Raw genomic sequence first — 16,029 nt, 5'->3', positions numbered from 1 at the left:
TGGTGAGCAGAGGCTACTCTTTTTGCAGTGCTCAGTCTTGAGCAGTTGCAGCACGTGGGCTCAGCAGTTGTGGTGCACACAGCAGTGCTTAGGTAAATATCCAAAAGAACTGAGAGCATCAGTTCAGTTCAATTCAGTTGCTCAGTTGTGTTCGACTCTTTGCAACCCCATGAACTGCAGCACACTACGCCTCCCTGTCCATCACCAACTCCTGGAGTTCACCCAAACTCATGTCCATTGAGTCGATGATGCCCTCCAACATCTCATCCTCTGTCGTCCTCTTCTCCTCTGGCCCTCAATCTTTCCCAGCATCAGGACCTTTCAAATGAGTCAGCTCTTCGCATCAGGTGGCCAAAGTATTGGAGACTCAGTTTCAACATCAGTCCTTCCAATGAACACCCAGGACTGATCTCCTTTAGAATGGACTGGTTGGATCTCCTTGCAGTCCAAGGGACTCTCAAGAGTCTTCTCCAAACACCACAGTTCAAAAGCATCAATTCTTCGGCGCTCAGCTTTCTTTATAGTCCAACTCTCACATCCATACATGACCACTAGAAAAACCATAGCCTTGACTAGACGGACCTTTGTTGACAAAGTAATGTCTCTACTTTTTATGCTGTCTAGATTGGTTAACTTTCCTTCCAAGGAGTAAGCGTCTTCTAATTTCATGGCAGCAATCACCATCTGCAGTGATTTTCAGTTCAGTTCAGTTCAGTCACTCAGTTGTGTCCAACTCTTTGCGACCCCATGAATCACAGCACGCCAGGCCTCCCTGTCCATCACCAACACCCAGAGTTCACTCAAACTCATGTCCATCGAGTCAGTGATGCCATCCAGACATCTCATTCTCTGTCGTCCCCTTCTCCTCCCACCCCCAATCCTTCCTAGCATCAGAGTCTTTTCCAGTGAGTCACCTCGTCACATGAGGTGGCCAAAGTATTGGAGTTTCAGCTTTAGCATCAGTCCTTCCAATGAACACCCAGGATTGATCTCCTTTAGAATGGACTGGTTGGATCTCCTTGCAGTCCAAGGGACTCTCAAGAGTCTTCTCCAGCACCTCAGTTAAAGTCAGCTACTGTTGTTTTTGGAGCCCCTAAAAATAAATTCAGCCACTGTTTCCACTGTTTACCTGTCTATTTCCCATAAGGTGATGGGACTGGATGCCATGATCTTAGTTTTCTGAATGTTGAGCTTTAAGCCAACTTTTCCACTCTCCTCTTTCACTTTCATCAAGAGGCTCTTTAGTTCTTCTTTACTTTCTGCCATAAGGGTGGTGTCATCTATGTATCTGAGGTTACTGATACTTCTCCCAGCAATCTTGAGTCCGGCTTGTGCTTCTTCCAGCCCAGCGTTCCTCATGATGTACTCTGCATATAAGTTAAATAAGCAGGGTGACAATATACAGCCTTGACATACTCCTTTTTCTATTTGGAACCAGTCTGTTGTTCCATGTCCAGTTCTAACTGTTGCTTCCTGACCTGCATATAGGTTTCTCAAGAGGCAGGTCAGGGGGTCTGGGATTCCCATCTCTTGCAGAATTTTCCACAATTTATTGTGATCCACACAGTCAAAGGTTTTGGCATAGTCAATAAAGCAGAAATAGATGTTTTTCTGGAACTCTCTTGCTTTCTCCATGATCCAGCGGATGTTGGCAATTTGACCTGTTTCCTCTGCCTTTTCTAAAACCAGCTTGAACATCTGGGAGTTCACGGTTCACATATTGCTGAAGCCTGGCTTGGAGAATTTTGAGCATTACTTTGCTAGCACATGAGATGAGTGCAATTGTGCGGTAGTTTGAACATTCTTTGGCATTGCCTTTCTTTGGGATTGGAATGAAAACTGACCTTTTCCAGTCCCGTGACCACTGCTCAGTTTTCCAAATTTGCTGGCATATTGAGTGCAGCAGTTTCACAGCATCATCTTTCAGGATTTGAAATAGCTCAACTGGAATTTCATCACCTCCACTAGCTTTGTTTGTAGTGATGCTTCCTAAGGCCCACTTGACTTCACATTCCAGGATGTCTGGCTCTAGGTGAGTGATCACACCATCGTGATTATCTGGGTTGTGAAGATCTTTTTTGTACAGTTCCTCTGTGTATTCTTGCCACCTCTTCTTAATATCTTCTGCTTCTGTTAGGTTCATACCATTTCTGTCCTTTATTGAGCCCATCTTTGCATGAAATATTCCCTTGGTATCTTTAATTTTCTTGATGAGATCTCTAGTCTTTCCCATTCTATTTCTTTGCATTGATCGCTGAGGAAGGTTTTCTTATCTCTCCTTGTTATTCTTTGGAACTCTGCATTCAAATGGGTATATCTTTCCTTTTCTCCTTTGTTTTTCGCGTCTCTTCTCACAGCTATTTGTAAGGCCTCCTCAGACAGCCATTTTGCTTTTTTGCATTTCTGAGAGCATGCTGCTGCTGCTAAGTTGCTTCTGTTGTGTCCGACTCTGTTTGACCCCATAGACGGCAGCCCACCAGGCTTCCCTGTCCCTGGGATTCTCCAGGCAAGAACACTGGAGTGGGTTGCCATTTCCTTCTCCAATGCAAGAAAGTGAAAAGTGAAAGTGAAGTCGCTCAGCTGTGTTTGACTCTTAGCAACCCCATGGACTGCAGCCTACCAGGCTCCTCCACCATGGGATTTTCCAGGCAAGAGTACTGGAGTGGGTTACCATTGCCTTCTCCGAACCTACAAAAACTTGTCCATGAATCTTCACAGCAGCCTTATTCATAACAGCCAAAAAGTGTAAATAGTTGAAAAGTCCATCAACTGATGAAACAAAACAGGGTATATCTAACAAGAGAATATTGTTCAGTCATAAAAAAAAGATTCATGCTACAGCATGGGTGAACCTTGAAAACTTTAAGTAAAGAATCCAGACACAAAAGTTGGATTATGCTGTTTGATTCCACTTACATGAAATACCCAGGATAAACTTGCAAAATCATCTTGCTTAACTAATTTAATTGACATGGGTAACTGGACTTCCCTGGAGGCTCAGATGGTAAAGAATCTGCCTGCAATGCAGGAGACCTGGGTTCAGTCCCTCAGTTGGGAAGATCCCCTGGAGAAGGTAATGGCTACCTACTCCAGTATTCTTGCCTGGGAAATCCCATGGACAGAGGAGCCTAGCAGGCTACAGTCCATGTGGTCGCAAACTAGTTTCTGATTATCCATGAGGAGGTGGGTTAGATTGGGGCAAGACGGGAACACAGAGAAAACTGAAATCACAGATGTTCTGAGACCCCAGTTGCCTACTAGAACGGTTTTTACTTCTGGGGTGGAGATGTAAGTACAAAGGTTTCATAACATGGTTCTGTTATGATCCAGACACTTGGCCCAACTCTCAATACTATTGACTTTGGTCACAGAAATGGGCAGTAGGCCAGGATACAAGAATGCTTGACTTTTTCACTAACCAGCTATGCATGTGACCTTGGGTAAGTTACTTAATTGCTACAGTTTCCACTCTACCTACTGATGATCTCTGCTGCTGCTGCTGCTGCTGCTAAGTTGCTTCAGTTGTGTCCGACTCTGTGCGACCCCATAGACGGCAGCCCACCAGGCTCCTCCATCCCTGGGATTCTCCAGGCAAGAACACCGGAATGGGCTGCCATTTCCTTCTCCAATGCATGAAAGTGAAAAGTGAAAGTGAAGTCGCTCAGTCGTGTCCAACTCTTTGCGACCCCATGGACTGCAGCCTACCAGGCTCCTCCGCCCATGGGATTTCCCAGGCAAGAGTACTGATGTGGGTTGCCATTGCCTTCTCTGACTGATGATCTCTAAATTCTAAAAATTCTAAGAATTGTGGGCCAGCATACTCAGCACCAGGCTTAAAATTAACAAAGGGTCAACACCACATGAAACCAGCAATCTGCTAACACATCCTGTATTATTGCAACTTCCGTAAGGTAGGTAGGAATCATCTGCTCATTTGAGGAGCTCACTGTTCCTTGGGAAAGAGACTTTTGGCAAAAGTAACCGTTCAGATGACAGTCCCAGTGTTTTGGAGAAAAGCAGCTAATTTATTGACAACAAAGCCTTTTTTTTTTTTTTGGAAATTTCATAGCTGCAGATCCACAAAGTCCCCAGAAGACTAAAAATATGTTCTCAATTCCCTTTTATCTCCCACCCAGAGCTGACAGAATAGCACCAACTGTGTCATATTAAACACATCTGCATCCAACACCGATGAAAGTGCATGACTGCGAGAACAGATAGGAGTTGTTTTCAATTTGTTCAGATGGGATTGGTTAAATTTAACCTAATTAGACCAAATAATCAAAGCAGGTGTTTGTAAGTTGCCAATGTTTATATTCTCTATAATTGTTTGGCTATATTTCCCAGGAACTTAGGTAAAGGAAGTTAATAATATAAAAAACACTGACCATATATATATATTCTTGTCACACATATATTATTCATCTTCAAGGCAGATCATCAAGGCATTGCTGAATATTTCTCACAGATTTTACCATTTAAACGCCATCAACATCTAAGCTGGCTTTTGGGAGGACAGCTTATATTACTGAACTTCTATGATATAAATACAAGCAGTAAAAAAAGAGAGTCTGTTTTCTAATCACCTTATGGCGGTGGCGGTTTAGTCGTTAAGTCGTGTGCGACTCTTGAGATCCCGTGGACTATAGCCTGTCAGGCTCCTCTGTCCATGGGATTCTCCAGGCAAGAATACTGGAGTGGGTTGCCATTTCCTTCTCCAGGGGATCTTTCCTGACCCAGGAATCGAACCTGGGTGTCCTGCATTGCAGGCAGATGATTTACCAACTGAACTATGAGGGAAGCCCTTCTAATCTTATACTGATCTACAAAGCATACTAACTTGGCATTAGGGATCCTGACTTCACGTGCACTGGTCACGTTTATGGCATTTAGAAGAGAAATAATAACAATAATATAAGTTACATTCCAGTTAAAACAAAATGTTTATCGCACTTGGCAGATTGATGAGATCCAAACTATAAATGCCAAGTAACAAAGAAACCACAAAATGCGGTCGCCAGCAGCCTGGTACTGGGCAGTCTTTCGTGCAGTAGCCGTAGGTCCACTTTCAAAGGGAAAAGGGCAGGTGGCTTCCCAGGAGTGTCAAGCTTTCTCTTTCTAGTAACTAGTCCTGGGTACGCTCTTGTACTATTCCACACACCCTGGAGATGGGGGACAGCAACGCAGCCAAGAAAGTCCCTATAAAAGCATTTGGATTGGAAGCTAGCAGAAAGGAGATCCCTCTCTGAGGCCTGAGGCTCTGTAGAAGGGGCAGACTCCTGGGAAGCTGAATCAACAGAAGCTCTAAAGCACCTCTTCCTGAGACAGGGAGTGGTTTTCCTGACTCAGGCTTGAGTGTGCTGTGGGTCCGGGAAGGGTGTGGCTGGAGACCTCAGGAGTGATCCTACTATACACGTGACATCGGGCAGTTCTCTTCGTACCTCAGTTTCCTCACGTCTAAAATGAAGGGTCAGGCTTCCCTGATGGCTCAGTGGTAAAGAAATCTGCCTGCCAATGCAGGTGACACAGGTTCAATCCCTGATCTGGGAAGATCCCACATCCTGTGGAGCAACTAAGCTTGTGTGCCACAACCACTGAGCCAGTGCTCCAGAGCCCGGGAACAACTACTGAAGCCCGTGCACCCTCGAGTCTGGGCTCTGCAGCAAGAGAAGCTGCTGTAATGAGAAGCCCTCACACTGCAACTAGAGATGGACTCTACTCGCCACAACTAGAGAAAAGACTGCACAGCCAAAAGTAAATAAAATTTTTTAAAAAATAATAAAAAATTAAAATAATATCAAACAAAGGACCACTAGTACCTCTTATGAATGCACACAAAATGCCTGGCACAGTGTTTGACATGGAGTTAAGTGCTCAATACAGGTTGACCATAATTATTATGACCCCCTACAAGGGAGATGGTACTGCAAGTTATGTTTCCCGAAAATGAGAATATGATGGGAATCCTGTATACATTTCAGGGGTAGGAAAACAGCCTTGTAAGATCACTGACATGATGTGGGCAAGATGGACAAAACCTCCTCGCACCTAAAATATGTTTTGGAAACTGTTATGATATCATTGCTTTATTTCTTTGGGATTCACTGATCCTCTTCAAGATTCATATTTTAATATGTGACACATACAGATAATTACAAAAGAAATACCAAGCTATATAAACTTAGTAAAATGCAGACTAGGAAAGGAAAAGCCCACACATAAACCCACCAAGAGAACTCAAACTGAGAGTCAGTGCAAATAGGTAAGATATTTGTTTAAACACTTGGTAAAAGAAAATGTTCAATTCAGTAGCTGTGAAAAACATAAATTTAAGGGGTGTGGGCATAAGGGAGAAATAGAAAATCCATCTCTCAGAATAAAGGGGGTAAATATTTAGTCAACTCTCAGATAGTATTTCAGTAAATAGATATTTCAATGGAAAATGTCCAACCTGAGAGCAAATAATTTAAGATGGGTTTAAAATGAGAATGAAAGCTCTCCATTTCCCTGTCCCTGCCCAGGCCTGTAACCCAGCCTCTGAGTTCTTGCAGCAGTTTGGCTCTTTCTTCCTTATCCCCCCAACTCCAACTGGAGACTATAATTTTCTTTCTAGCAGGAAACTGATATATACTAATGATGACAGCTGGATTCAGAAGAGGAAAAAGAATACAGGGGACAGAGAGTCCTTGTGGGTTTAAATCACTTTAAAACTCAAAACAAAACCCCCAGATTTGGAATTTTTAAAACCTAGTTAATGGCTAAGGAAACCTCAAATGATTGGGAAGTACTAAGATAAAAGTTTGAATTACACAAAACACATCATTATCTTAAGCTGTTCTAATCATCTTCTCTGCCTTTCCCCTTCACTGGTTTTCTCATTGTTTATGCCCCCAGCCTTTCAATGTAGTTCTAAGACATTTCAGAGGTAGAAATAGCCAGCCAAGGTCACTTACAGAATAGTGTTTGAGAGGAGATGGGTAGATCCTCCTCCATCCAAAGAAGTTTCCCAGAAACTGGTGTTGCTTCATTTCTTTTGGAATAATTAACATCCTTTAAGATTCATATCTACAAATAGTTACTGTTGAAATACATGTATACACACACAAGAGTAAAACAGAATTATGTTATGTAAAATGGAAAATAAGAGGAAGAAATTCCCTTAAATTGCACTATTTTTAGCATAGTGTTGCCATTAATTCTAGTCCTCCACTTCCTATCCCCTTTCTCCCAAACCCTCAATAATGCCTATCACAATGCCCCGACACTCCATGAAAGCATTTTCAGTTACATTCTTTTTCCATGACAAAGGCACTTGGCTCCATAAGGAATCTAAATATCCTATAAGGATGTGGGCACAGAAAACATCACTTTATCTTAAAAGCCATGTGACCTTATTGTCTGTCTTATATCCTCCAATAATCTCCTTTGTCTACAGGGTCAAATTCAAGCTCCTTAGGCTTCCCTGGTAGCGCCAGGGATAAACAACCTGCCTGCCAATGCAGGAGATGTGAGACACAGCTTTGATCCCTGGGTCGGGAAGAACCCTGGAGGAGGGCATGGCAACCGACTCCAAGAAGAATCCCATGGACAGAGGAGCCTGTTGGGCAACAGTCCATAGGGTCACAAAGAGCCAGACACAACTGAAGCAACTTAGCAAGCATTCAGACTTTGGCCCATGGGGCTCTCCTTCACTGAGATCCTGCCTTCTAGTCTCACTTCTAGTCACATCTTCCTGTCCTTGAACCCAGCTCTTCAATCACACTGTCCTAGTTCTTTGACAGCTAGCTGTTTGAAGGGAGCCTCTGTGGCTTCAGACATGCTCCTTCCTCCATCTCTAACACCCACCTATACTTTGACCACCTGGTGAATGTCTCCATATCCTCAAAATTCTGCTCCTCCTCTACGAGCCACCTCCCCCTCTATGAAGCCTTTCCTGTTCTACCAAGAAGAAATGACCTTTTATTCTTTAGTGCCTCACATATATATCCCATATACACTTCATTTAGAGCATCTCAATCTCTTTTTGGGACTATTTACAAACCTCAAACATGCCATGTGCCTCTCCAGATGTAGTTGCTTGTCTGATGTTAGCATGTCATGTCTGATAAATGAAAAAATCAATGAACAACAAGATGGCCATTCTCTGGATCAGTAAGAGAGGCAGGAGCACCCCTAATCCAGTGGATTCCAAAGTGGATTCCTGACATTCTATGCCAGGTATGCTTCAGGGTTTTCCTGGGAAAGCAGGCATTTCTTCTTTCTTGCAAATGTTTAAGAACACGAGGAGAACTGTAAATGTGAGGGACTGACCATAACTCTGTCAGGCTGCAGGGAATTGGATTAGCCGCATGGTTTCCAGCCAGTGACAATGATACTGATGATAATAATATTAACGGTAGCTAATATTTATTGAGTGCTTATTCTCTGCCATGCAAAGGACACTCTAAGATATAGACTCTATTACATCCCCATTTACAATTGAGAAAAAAGTGTCTCAAGGAGGTTAAATGACTTGCCTAACGTCACAAAAACTAAGAAATGGCAGACCTGGGATTCAAACCTAGGGATCAAGCTTTATAGCCCTTGGGGTACACTCCCTACTCTTGAGTTTGGTGAGCTTTGGACGTAGACAGATGTATATTTACAAACATATGCGTATGATATAAACATTTGATTTGAATTTGGAAAATGAATTTACATCTGACTGATGCATGAGCTGAAATAAGATTTGTACCTTTTTCACCCTGTAAATTTATTTTTGGCTGTGCTGGGTCTTCGTTGGTGGGCCAGGGCTTTCTCTTGCTGTGGTGAACAGGGGCGTTGCAGCTGCGGTGTGCAGGCTCCTCGCTGCAGGACAAGGCTCTAGAGCGCGCAGGCTTCAGTAGCTGCGGCCCGGGGGCTCAGGAGTTGCAGGTCTTGATCTTAGTCAACCCGCAGCAAGTGCAGTCTGCCCAGACCGGGGAATGAACCCTTGTCTCCTGCACTGGCTGGCAGATGTTTACTCAATGGACCACCAGGGAAGTCCTAAGATATGTATCTTGATGACAACTGTTACTATTATAAAAACTGAAAAAACTTGATTTCAATTAATCAGTTAGTAACAAATACATTTGGGGACTTCCCTGGTGGTCCAGTGGTTAAGAATCCATCTTGCAACGCACGGGATGTGGGTTCAATTCCTGGTCGGGGAAACTAAGGTCTCACATGCCACGGAGCAACTAAGCCCTTTGGCCACAACTAGACTGTCTGTGTGCCACAATGATGCAGCTAAGACCCTGTGTGCCACAACCAAGGACAGACACAGCCAAATAAATAAATTAATTTTTAAAAATCCATTTACTGCACACCTACTACGTGCTTAGCTGGGGGACACAGAACCTTAGCATCCAGTCTTTCAAGGCATTTACAATGTAAACTTGCCACAACGATACTTTGAAATCACACTGAAATCTATACATCCGGGTGAGTGCTCACCCTGCTTGGTAGCTATTGCTCAAACTGCCTTTGGAAATAATTAATTAAACACTAAGAATCGATTTAATTATTTTAAGCTCACAGTTTATTTTTATGCTAAACAGTGCTACCTACCTTGGCCACCATTTTATTTGAGATTTATTATTCTTGCTATTTAGCCACTAAGTCATGTCCTGTTCTTTACAACCTCATGGACTGTGGTACGCCAGGCTCCTCTGTCCATGGGGTTCTCCAGGCAAGAATACTGGAGTGGGTTGTCATTTCTTTTTCCAGGGGATCTTCCAGGTCTAGGGATCAAATCAGAGTCTTCCACCTTGGCAGGTGGATTCTTTACCACTGAACCACCAGGGAAACCCTTATCTGATGCTTGGTTAATTCTAAAAAGCTAATTCATCCTCAAAGGAGGAAAATTTGCTACTGCTATTTGCGTGGATGTAGTATAGGCTGTGGTCCATGGGGTTGCTAAGAGTCAGACACGACTGAGCATCTTCACTTTCTCTTTTCACTTTCACGCATTGGAGAAGGAAATGGCAACCCACTCCAGTGTTCTTGTCTGAAGAATCCCAGGGACAGCGGAGCCTGGTGGGCTTCCGTCTATGGGGTTGCACAGAGTCGGACACGACTGAAGTGACTTAGCAGCAGCAGTACATAGATACATACATTCATATAGAAAGACACATATGTACATATTCTGTGGTTTATGAGGGCAATTCCCAAAGGACTGGAAAAAACATCAGTGCTTGTCCAACGGGAATATATGAGCCACACATGTAAATTTTGATTTTCTAATAGTTATATTCTAAAGAGGACAGCATCACCAACTCAATGGACACGAGTCTGAGCAAACTCCAGGATACAGCAAAGGACAGAGAAGCCTGGTGTGCTGCAGTCCACAGGGTCACAAAGAGTCGGACACGACTTAACGACTGAACAGCAAAAAGAAACAGATGAAATTAACTTTAATAACACTTTTAATTTAAACTAATATATCAAAAATATTATCATTCCAATATGTAATCAACATAAACATTACTGAGAAGTTAAACCCTTTTTTTTTCATACCAAGTCTTTGAAATTCAGTGTGTATTTTATTCTTATAGAACAGTTCAACTTGGACCCACCACATCTCAACAGTTCAAGAGCCACATGTGGCTAGTGACTGCCATACTAGAGAGGGCAGGATGAAATATTTAGAGCTATGGCTGTCATACCAAAAAAATGAAAAGTAAAAGTGACCCATCCCCTACACATCTTACTCTGCAAAGTAATGACTCTGAGAGGTATAATACCCCGATGCAAGTGAAATGCTGTTGAGTGATAACAGCTTGTGAGCACACTTAATTGGGGGTATAATATACACTAAATAATGTCAGAGTTTGTGGAAAGGATGATTCCAAAAGGCCAAAGTCATCTTCATGATTCATCAGTAAAGGACGGGCAATTGGAGAAGAGAGAAGGGTATTTTACAATATTCAAGGGTTAACCCTTTCAGACAAAAAATAATGGTACTAATACACCAGGAAAAACTTAGTTCAACAAATGAAAGGTTAGGGTTGGTCACACAACTATGATACGAACACAGGGAATAGACTTGTAAGCAGTGAGCAACTCTTTCATGAATGAGGCTCTTTAAAACATTAAGCAGAGAAGTACTACCAAGCTACATGAAATTTGGAACTGAGATACAAAAATGGTAGAAACTATTTTTTGGTACTAAAAATGGTACAAACGATTTACAAGGTAACGTCGGATTCATAATCTCTATACTCTCCGGACCTCAGTTAACTCAAGTGTAAACTAAAGTGGATGCAACCCTCAGGGCCCTTACAGCTAGAGTGACCTGTGATTTACCGTGCAAACCTGGACACTTTCAAGAGTAAAAGGGGCACTATTAATAATTATGCTGGGATAAGAGGTATAAACTAGAACCGTTTCACAGCCATAAAACTATACGATCCTCTTCTACCAAACGGATGCAACAGCTCCTCCTATGTAGGGATGTGGAGCTGATCAAAGTCCAGGCGTGTTCTTATTACCTCTGCGTGGCCACAGGGGCCTTGTGGGCTAATATACACTGATCTGAGTGAGGCAGCTTCGCATCTCCCCCCAGAGCATTTTAAATTGGCTTGAATTTGGGAACAGGATTCCATATGGACAGAGCTGGACTCTGACAGCCTGAATATATTTACTGAAGACAACAAATCACTGACAGACTAAATGTAACAGAGGAAAGGCCTGGCCTGCTTGTACTCAGAATCTGACTTTGTAATTGTAGCCTCCTTTAGACAGGCCTAATCAATTAGAAGAGGCTGATTTTAACCAGTTGCAGGCTCATTACCCTGCATTCCAGTTTGTGTTGATGAAAATCAGTTTCAGTCTGTGGCCTGGAACTCATGTACAGCACTTCCTGTGGCCTCTTATATAAACACATCAAAACATTTTTTTTTATTTGGAGCTGCCCCTCTCCATTTTAAGAAAACCACTTTGTGAATCATGATGAAAATAGAACAACTGCATGTGGATCTGGGGCCCATACTAGGAAACATACGTGACACCAAGGAACATGTACAAAGTCAGAGCTTAAGGTAGTGCATGGTAGACTTGAAACCGAGTCTCAAATATCTAGGCTCCAGCAACAAATGAGTCTACTTGGTTATCGCCGCAAAATGGAACAGAATGAACTCTTGAGTTACTGAAAATGACAAGAGTCGAGTCCAGACTCTTCCCGGAATGACCAAATAGAAAACAAACTTGCAACTAAACAAGGACAAGTTTCCTTGGGAAGCTTTTATGAAGGAAGCGTATGACACGAAGTGTAATTTTGATATGTGGTTTAGTCTTGCAAAAGCAGAAGTGGGGGAGTGTGTGGTAGAGCCGCTCAAAACCCCACCTACATTTCAAAGACCTGTAATCACTCCAAAATATAATATAACTGTGAATCATACCTGGCTGGTTGCCTTTTGAGAGTTTGTCAAGGCAGCAAGTCAACAGGAAGAGGATATCAATATACACAGCTCTGGTCACCAAACATGGATTTTGCCTAGAAAGGTAAAGAACAGAAAATAAATTGGTAATTTTTCTCTCTGAGGCCTGGGCCACAGAAAAGAGAAAATGGGTATTTTCTACCACGCATACCATAAGGCTGAGAGAGTTATGTGTGAGTGCTAAGTTACTTCAGTTGTGTCCAACTCTCCGTGACCCTATGGGCTTGTAGCCCACCATGCCCCTCTGTCCATGGGGATTCTCCAGGCAAGAATCCTGGAACGGGTTGCCATGCCTTCCTCCAGGGTATCTTCCTGACCCAGGAATTGAACCTATGTCTCTTATGTCTCCCGCATTGGCAGGCAGGTTCTTTACCACTAGTGCCACCTGGGGAGCCCCAGAGAATTGTAACAAATGCTAAAAATGATGGACAGTCACCGATGGTGACAATGGTGAAATATTTATTTCTCACGAAAAGAAAATGAAAATAAAATCCTAGTGCTTATGGTGGAGGTTGGGACTGTGTTTGTACAAAACAGAGAAAATTCTATGCTCTGGTGCCAAAGAAAATTAACTGAAAACAAACAAAAATCAATACCCTATTCCAGTTATTTGAAAACAAGAGGGAAGTGGGAATATGACACCATATTCTATTATCTTCCTCTTAACTGGACAAATTTAGGGGGAAAATCATTGGTTATGAATATCAGTGATTTAGCATTTCAGAGGAGCACTGCACTCACAAATGATAAACTGTATTTACAGACTTAAAGAAGCAGCTGAAAAAACAAACATGAAAGTATTAACAAACACTGTGACAGACATTCCTTTCCTGATAAATGAGATATTTTCTTTCTTCTTTCAATAAATGGAGGTCTTTTTACTCTTTCAGCCACATGCTGGAAAAAGTAAGTAGGCTTGGTTTGAGGGGGTCTAGATCAAAACAGAAGAATGATGACTTTTTTTGAGAATAGCACTGAATCTCCCTGACTCTGAGCCTCAGTTCATACTGATCATGAAAAGGGCCCAAACCTCCCTAGGGTACTAATAATTCAGTATAAACAGCAAAAACGGCTTCCCAGGTGGCTCAGTGGGAAAGAATCCACCTTCCAATGCAGGAGACGCAAGAGACACAGGTTCGATCCTTGGGTCAGGAAGATCCCCTGGAGGAGAAATGGCAACCCATTTCAGTATTCTTGCCTAGAAGATTCCATGGACAGAAGAACCATTGGGTTGCACAGTCAGATGTGACTGAGCACATGCACAGAGGTGGTAAAAACAATAGGGACAGACCTGGGTTTGAATCCTGGCTTTTTGCCATTTAGTATCTCTGTGACCTGAATCAGATTTCTGACTTGTACAATGGACACCGTAATCACCTCATTGAGAGTCACTGTGAGCATTTGATTCGGAGTGTTCCCTGCTCTGCTCCTCTGCCTCCAACCTAGGATGAGGGAATGACATGAGATCCAGCTAGTGTATTTCCACCTGGCTTGATCCCTCAATGCATCCTTCTCACTTCCTATAAGTGAACAGTTTTACCATTTCTCTAAAGTTTATTCTCACTGTATCCTGAACTGCCTATATCCTAGGGGCATGCGATGTCTGCACGAAAAGCAAACCAGATACTTTTCCATTAAAACAAAGCTGTCTTGTTTCAAGATTTCCCTGTTGCTGACCTGCCTCATTTCTGTTCCCTGACTTACTTCACCTACAGTATCTGCTTGCTCCCTGACCCCGACTCTACCATAACGACTAGTTTATATGTACATTTCACGTTTGGCCTAGTTTCATGCCTATGCCCAGTTATTTTAAAAATTAGTTTTAAAAAACAGGTAACACATGCATGTGGTATAAAAATAACTCAAACAGTACAGACGGGTATGCAGTAAAAATGAAGTTCCTTTTCCACGCTCCCACCCTCTACCCACATGTTCTGTTCCCCTGAGGCAACCGCTGTTGCTGCTTTCTAGAGCATATCCTTCCAGGCACAGTTTACAAGCATCTATCTATAGCTACCCACTTGTTTATTTTTATATAAGTAGTGGTTTACTACTTACTGAGTTCTGAGCATTACCTTTTTTTCATGAATACATTTTGGATATCATTCTATTAAAAAACACAGATTTGCCTCATTTCTTAAATGGTTGTGAACTGTTCCCTTTCATGGATGTCAGTTCAGTTCAGTTCAGTCACTCAGTCGTGTCCGACTCTCCGCGACCCCATGAATCACAGCACGCCAGGTCTCCCTGTCCATCACCAACTCCCGGGGTACACTCAAACTCATGTCCACAGAGTCGGTGATGGCATCCAGCCATCCCATTCTCCGTCGTCCCCTTCTCCTCCCGCCCCCAACCCTCCCCAGCATCAGAGTCTTTTCCAGTGAGTCAACTCGTCGCATGAGGTGGCCAAAGTATTGCAGTTTCAGCCTTAGCATCAGTCCCTCCAATGAACACCCAGGATTGATCTCCTTTAGAATGGACTGGTTGGATCTCCTTGCAGTATAAGGGACTCTCAAGAGTCTTCTCCAACACCACAGTTCAAAAGCATCGATTCTTCGGCGATCAGCTTTCTTCACAGTCCAACTCTCACATCCATACATGACCACGGGAAAAACCATTGCCTTGACTAGACGGACCTTGGTTGGCAAAGTAATGTCTCTGCTTTTTAATATACTATCAAGGTTGGTCATAACTTTCCTTCCAAGGAGCAAGCGTCTTTTAATTTCATGGCTGCAATCAGCATCTGCAGTGATTTTGGAGCCCAAAAAAATAAAGTCTGACACTGTTTCCACTTTTTTTCCATCTATTTCCCATGAAGTGATGGGACCAGATGCCATGATCTTTGTTTTCTGAATGTTGAGCTTCAAGCCAACCTTTTCACTCTCCTCTTTCACTTTCATCAAGAGGCTTTTGAGTTCCTCTTCACTTTCTGCCATAAGGGTAGTGTCATCTGCATATCTGAGGTTATTGATGTTTCTCCCAGCAATCTTGATTCCAGCTTGTGCTTCTTCCAGCCCAGCGTTCCTCATGATGTACTCTGCATATAAGTTAAATAAGCAAGGTGACAATATACAACCTTGACGTACACCTTTTCCTACTTGGAACCAGTCTGTTGTTCCATGTCCAGTTCTAACTGTTGCTTCCTGACCTGCATACAGGTTTCTCAAGAGGCAGGTCAGGTGGTCTGGGATTCCCATCTCTTTCAGAATGTTCCACAGTTTATTGTGATCCACACAGTCAAAGGCTTTGGCATAGTCAATGAAGCAGAAATAGATGTTTTTCTGGAACTCTCTTGCTTTCTCCATGATCCAGCGGATGTTGGCAATTTGATCTCTGGTGCCTCTGCCTTTTCTAAAACCTGCTTGAACATCTGGGAGTTCATGGTTTACATACTGCTGAAGCCTGGCTTGGAGAATTTTGAGCATGACTTTACTAGCGTGTGAGATGAGTGCAATTGTGCAGTAGTTTGAGCATTCTTTGGCATTGCCTTTCTTTCGGATTGGAATGAAGACTGACCTCTTCCAGTCCTGTGGCCAGCGCTGAGTTTTCCAAATCTGCTGGCATATTGAGT

General features: G+C 42.9%; 1 protein-coding gene across 2 annotated transcripts in view; it reads right to left on the bottom strand.

The window, feature by feature from the left end:
- THADA (THADA armadillo repeat containing) overlaps positions 1–16,029 on the bottom strand; it is a 352,983-nt gene that overhangs the window by 70,157 nt on the left and 266,797 nt on the right. For both annotated transcript variants that reach the window (XM_088841512.1, XM_055399202.2), the window contains exon 32: positions 12,420–12,514. In XM_088841512.1, the coding sequence (XP_088697638.1) occupies positions 12,420–12,514 (95 nt within the window). The remainder of the gene's footprint in view (positions 1–12,419; positions 12,515–16,029) is intronic.

The sequence above is a fragment of the Moschus berezovskii genome, chromosome 11, assembly GCF_049115385.1.
Source record: "Moschus berezovskii isolate FMDL1 chromosome 11, NW_MosBer_1.0, whole genome shotgun sequence".
In the NCBI taxonomy this organism is placed as follows: Eukaryota; Metazoa; Chordata; class Mammalia; order Artiodactyla; family Moschidae; genus Moschus; species Moschus berezovskii.
The sequence above is the reverse complement of the archived record's forward strand: the minus strand, read 5'-3'. Positions and strand labels throughout refer to the sequence as shown.